This window comes from Pundamilia nyererei, unplaced genomic scaffold (genome assembly GCF_000239375.1).
Source record: "Pundamilia nyererei isolate P.nyererei 1_Seehausen unplaced genomic scaffold, PunNye1.0 scaffold00281, whole genome shotgun sequence".
NCBI lineage: Eukaryota > Metazoa > Chordata > Actinopteri > Cichliformes > Cichlidae > Pundamilia > Pundamilia nyererei.
In genome coordinates this window covers 520512-526621 of record NW_005187682.1, presented here as the reverse complement: position 1 = coordinate 526621, position 6110 = coordinate 520512, and the positions used below count along the sequence as shown (strand labels likewise).

At 48.7% G+C, this 6110-nt stretch overlaps 1 protein-coding gene across 1 annotated transcript in view; it reads right to left on the bottom strand.

Annotated features, from left to right (window-relative positions):
- The window catches only part of LOC102194704 (tomoregulin-1-like), a 17718-nt gene extending 11608 nt beyond the window's left edge, over window positions 1–6110 (bottom strand). Inside the window, exons 1-2 of the mRNA XM_013915281.1 lie at window positions 5975–6110; window positions 32–505 (exon numbers count right to left, since the gene is read on the bottom strand). Coding sequence (XP_013770735.1) covers window positions 32–505; window positions 5975–6110 — 610 coding nt within the window. The remainder of the gene's footprint in view (window positions 1–31; window positions 506–5974) is intronic.

The window sequence follows — 6110 nt, the reverse complement described above, 5'->3', positions numbered from 1 at the left end:
TCAAGTGTAAGCAGGCTGTGAGCGAGCTCACCTGGGCAGTCTTCGGCCCTCCCGGGGCCGCAGTCCACACCGCTGCGGTGGAACGAGCTCCGGACGGCGGGGAGAACCAGCAGCACCAGCAGGCAGCAGAAGCAGGAGACCCGGAGCTCTGGAGCCATGATGGAGGACGGAGGGGGGATAACGGGGGAGGCTGGTGTGGGCGCAGGGAGGTGGATGAACACAAAGAGACACAAACTGGAGTAAAAGAATCTGTCGTGTTTTTCTGGGTCCTCCTTCACTAGGTCCTCACAGCACAAATCCACGCAGCGGGTTCTGATCCACGCACAGCTCACAGATTCCGTCCATGTGCTCCTCACCTCGGCTCTCAGAAATACGGAGCAGGGCTGCAGCTCGATCCCGGGATAACAAAGCCGAGCAGGGCCCGGGGCTTCACAGCCGACCCCCACACCTCCTCCACCCCTACAGCCCGGACTCTGCCTCCATCCCCCAGCCCCGCTGCCTCGCACTCAAACCGGCGGGGAGAGCCGCGGACACACGAATCCAGGTAGAAGTGCCAGCGGCCTCTGAGCAGCATCCAGGCCGGGGCGCAGAGAGGGTGGAGCGTGGACGGATGAGGGTGGTTCGGCGGCTCGATCGGTCGCGACTTTTTTTGTCCTCCTGGTCTTTCTCCACGGAATCACACATTAACAAAGGCCTGCGTCACGTGACCTGCAGGAGACCACTCCCACTCACTCACTCCCTCACACACACACACACACACACACACAGAGGTATCCCTGCATGCTTTGCAGCTGACCTAATCTCACCGACAATAATAATAATAATAATAATAATAACTGCGTCACAGCCGCTTTATGACTGAGTGGAAGTGTCTTCATGTCCGCAGACACCCCCCTCCCACCCCCACCATAAATCACAGCATTGAGCGCGTTCACATGCTGACCTGATGGTGGCGCTGCACATTATAGGGGAGATCAACCCACAGCAGCAGCTTCCTCAGGTGTGTGAGGGCAGAGATTGATCGGTAGGTGGAGTCTTTTCCCCATGATCGGAAGGTCGGGGTTCAAATCCACCGAACGGTTCCTCTGAGGTGCCCTTGAGCAAGGTACGGTCCGTATACAGAATCAGGTGAGCACAGGGGTGTCCAACATATGGCCCACGGGCCAGAATCGGCCCAGCAGACGCACTTTTACCTGTATTTTTATCAACTTTACAGCTCGTCCTACTGATGAAGACCCCCACCGGCTTCCATAGTAAAAGTAACAGAAGTTCCTTCTTTTTAAAGTGTCCACAGTAAAATAAATAAACAAATAAACAAATGTTTATTCACCAAAACATTCTCTCTAAAGTGCCAACAAAGTGTTTCTGTAATTTTGTGTTTATTTTTTAGAGCAGTGCTGACGCAGTAACACATACAGCTGAGCTGCCCTCCTTCCACTGGGATATCGCAGGGACTGAACCTGAGCTCGTTTCCACTGACAGAAAGGGTCCAGATCAAAGTTACAGGGCTAAAAAACACATTTAAGCTTGGATCAAAACTACGAATCTGTTTATGCCTCGTCTCAGAGTCCCAGCCTAAGGACCGAGTCTCTGCCCGAGCAGCAGGTTCGTATCTGTGAGGCAGAGGAGCAGAAACAGCATCAGCACTCTGCATGTGTGATCTGTTTCTGATAAATCACTGCAGGAAACTCCAAAAAATGCATTCTGGGTAAACATTCAAGGCTCATGCCAGCAGGTGGGACATGATGACTACCTTTGACTTCCAGCTGAGTGTCCTTCTTCCAAAATCATTTTGTGGCTGTTAGCTTTGAAATGTGGAACAACAACGTGTGTTCTTTGCTACAGACTGGGAGCTTTGATTAAAAACTTCTGGTTCTGAAGGAGTTCCTGTAAATGTTTGAAGGATCAGAGGGTCTGAGGATCAGAGCTTCAGCCTGTTACAGCAGCTGAATGATCTTCTTCAGAGGTAACGATGCTGGAAAAGTGAATGAACAGAACCACCTCTGTGTCCTCTCAGGTTCCCTAACTCTGAATATTGACTGCAGGGCTCATGATCAGGGTGTAACCTTCACAACAGCAGGGGGCGCTGCCGCCTGCAGAACGAGACAGACCTGCTCCTTCAGACATAAATAATGGTCCTGTTTAAAACGACAGAGGGTCAAACCGAAGGCTTTACTTTGACTGAAGGAGGCTGTAAGTGACTGACGTTTATTTATAAAGCACATTTAAGAGACTAGTGTAGATCAATAACACCGCAGTGCGGGCGGAACAAAGAACAAGTTCTACTTAAAATTGCATTTACATGGTGTCGTGCAGGCCGAATGAAAGTCCACGTGAAGCATCGTTTTAAAGAGGAAACAACGTCTGCGAGAACAAAGTCGGATTTTCACTTTTTTGTTTATTTAACATGTGACTTAAAATCGTATTATTATTTATTATGAACATTTTTGGCTACGACTGATGTAAAAACTCTAAAAATAGTAATAAGTAAGTAATAATAGCTCCTATTATTATTATCAGCAGTAGTAGTGTGACAGATCCACTGGTGTACACAGCTTCAGTGTGTCACTGTGGATGGTGGAGGACTGTGGGCTCAGCCTGCTCCTGTGAGACTGAATGAAGTGTTTCTACTGTTTCTACTGTTTCTACTGTTTCTATCTGGCTCTCTCTCACAGCGCTCGGTGGCTGCACAGCTGCAGATGTTCTGCTGTCGTCGGGCTCTTGGTCAGAGCCAGCAGCCCTGCACGGCCTCGCTTTGTGGGCAGTTTGTCTTATTGTGCGTGATGAGGAACACGCGGGTCTTTAGAAATGATTCGTGCAGCACCATAAATCTTCTTCTGAGGTGTGAAAGCTGTGGTCAGTGCAGCTTCACCCCAGCCGAACCTTCCTGACGAGAGCAGACTGGAGCTAACCCACGGGGCCTCCTCACACGGGACTCTGCAGGGCTTAAAACGGGGCGTCATCTCCAGAGGCACCTTGTGTTCAGAGCCTGTGCCGAGAACACGCTGGAACATCAGTAAAGTGAGCGAGACGCTGGCAGCACTGACCTGAGACGCTCCTCAGTCAGCAGGCTGGGAGTGTGAGCGTTAGACGGAGGCTCGCAGACACACACGGACTGATCTTCAGCTCATTAACATGACAAAGTGCAGCTTTTCTCTGAGTGTGAGCTCGGCGTTTAGCCCGAGGACACATGCTTTCACACGCTGTACATTTAATCCTCCTCCTCAGGTCGGCATGTTTTCTCTAAGCCATCTGGGCTCATTAGTTTACCCTCCATGCTCCTCCTCCATTCCCAGCCTCCTCTCCACTTCCTGTGTTTCCCTTCCTCCTCCTATTCCTCCTTCCCTTCCTCCCTTAGTGATTTGAAGTTAAACTCTCTTTGAAGAGAAACTAACAGAGTGATGCTGTGCCCTTTGACCCTGCGTAAACATTCATTCATCATATTTCATCCTTCATACATGAGCATGTACCGAAACAAGCAAAGGTAAAGCTGGGGTGAGCAGAACGCTCCAAAAAGACCACAGAGTGCCACTCCTGAAACTGAGGCTACACAGACTCACAAAACTGGACAAGAGAAGGCGGAAAAAGCTCTCCGCTTAGTGTGGATCCATCCTGCCAGTATCAGTGTCCACGCTGCTGCTGGTGTGATGCTGTGGGAAGATTTTCTGAGCACACTTTGGGCTTCATCATCATTGAACTCCACAGCTTACCTGCGTGTTACTGCTGCAGGATAACACTGAGGCAGTTCACTCCACAGTCACAGGTCTCAGTCCAACGGCAGCTTTGGGACCGAACGGGAGATTCTCATCATGGATGCTGTGTGATGATGTCATCCTGTCAACATGGAGCGCTGAGAAATGTTTCCAGCACCAGTACCAGCGTACCTAATAAAGTGGCTGTGAGTGTATACAGATATTCATCTGGTGGCCAGAAGTGAAAACACAAACCCTGAATGACTGAAGGAGTCGCAGGAGGCGCACTTTGATTACATCACTGATGTGGACGGGTCACACCTGCAGATAAAAGATGAAGTCTGCGTTTTACAGCCTCAGCGTTTCGTCTGCAGGAGAGAAAAGAAGCTGGAGTATCAGTTAATGCTAGCTCGGTTATCTGCACAGATACAGCAGCGCCACGCAGATACACAGAATATAATCAGTGCTCAGGACGTCCAATCAGAATCCTCAAATGTACTCTAGGATTTTCTGTTATTAACCACTGACAAGGTCATAGGACACGCCCCTAATCATGAACTGAAACAGGTGAGCTCCTGTACAGTTTATGGATCAGGCTGTGACCATCTGTGAGAGCTGACTGACCTCACAGCCTGTGATTCTGTGTTATTCTGATATTCAGTTACAGATGTGCGGCAGGACGGTTCAGTTGGCTGCAGATGTTTTAGTTATCTGATCAAACTGGGTTTAACTTTGGTTCCCAGTAACCTGCTGACGGTTTAGCTGCGGTCAGATCAGTCAAAGCTTGTCTGGTAAACAGTTCTTATAAAACGAATGCTTGAATGCTTAATGTGACAGCCTCCTGCTTTTACCTCGCCGCCCTCCCTCATCCATTATTTTCCGCTGAAAGCTCTCAGTCGATTAACCTGATTGCACCTGCAAACAGAGGCCACGGCAAAAAGGAAAAAACTCGTCATCTTTAATCATGTTTGAACCGCCCGAGAGCAGCGAGCAGCAAAACAAGCGAGGCAGCCGGGATTCAAGGAAAAAGGGGGAGGAGCCTTCGTTACAGCACATATGTGTATATATGCAATCAGCTGTGAGGGGACCAGGACACACCTCACTCCAGGCACCTGTGCAGGTGCTATATAAACATGTATGTATACATTTCAGAGCTGTGGAGGCGTCTGCAGTCAGTGAGGGCGTAGATGGGTGTTCCAGGAGTTCTGGTGTAGCAGTAACATGTTTAGTAGTCTCCCTGCAGATCCACACACCCTTGTGTTGTTTTTGTGTTTTGTGTGATTTCTTTTGTGAGTTTATTCTTTCCCCTCTATTTAATCCACCCTGAGAGTGAGCCAGTGCAGGCCCATGGGTGGGGTGTTGCCCCGGGCTGCACTCTGTTGTTGTTTGGGTCCCTGGGCCTGTGCATGGACCTGTTGCTGTCACCGGATGTTGTATTGCTCATCAATACCTGATGAATCCATATGAAATAAAGATCTGTTTCTTCACCTTGACTGAACATGGACTCTGTTATTTGCACCCCGTCGTGGGTCTTATTATGTCCACATGCAGACTCGGTTTCTTTACAGCGGAAAGCTGTCGAACTCATATTTGAGAAACTCTCCTCCACAATGTTTCCTTACAGGCTAACATATCACAGATTTCACCAACAGGTCAAATATTATTGGAAGAAGCTCTTTAGTTACATCATATGCATCATGAAAGGTTATCGTGGCAGCTCAAATCCTCTCTCTGCTGTTTGAAGGATGTGTTAGTGTTACTGCCTTTGAATGATGAACTGAGCACCAGTGTCAGCTAATGTAATAGCTTACAATAGAAGACTGCACACAATCAGACACCCCACCAAAAGAAATTATCACAATACTTGACTCACTACAGGATATTACTGTTTTTTGCCAATGCAGAAGTATTGCATGTGTTGCAGTTTATTACATTTTGTCAGCATGTCCAGTGCTGGGCTCGGCTAACGCCGTCTCAGGATGTATGAGATGAGCCTTCTTGCTTTTTATTTGTTTAAAAATAAAATATGGATATTTGGTGTCACCGTGTCAGTGTCTCCATCCCAACACAAATAGAGCTGGTTCAGTAAAGGACCCTGATAATGCATTGCTTTAAATGTAGAGACTCTTGAGGGATGGCTGTTATGAGGAAAGGCAGCCCAGAAACTTTGCCAGCAGCTCAGGTCCTCTCAGCAGTGTTAGCTAATTCTCTTGTAGCCTGCCGTTGCGCCTGTCCTCTGATCCCGATCTCTCTGAGCAGTTTTGCTGTTGTACTGGCAGTACTGGCAACAAAGCCCCTAAACCCCACTTCCACCACCTTGATCTTCCAGCCTCTGTCCTCTGCCTCAGCTGCCAAGTTGGCATACCGCAGCTTCTTACGCTCAAATGTTTCCTCAATTGCTTCCTCCCATGGTACCAT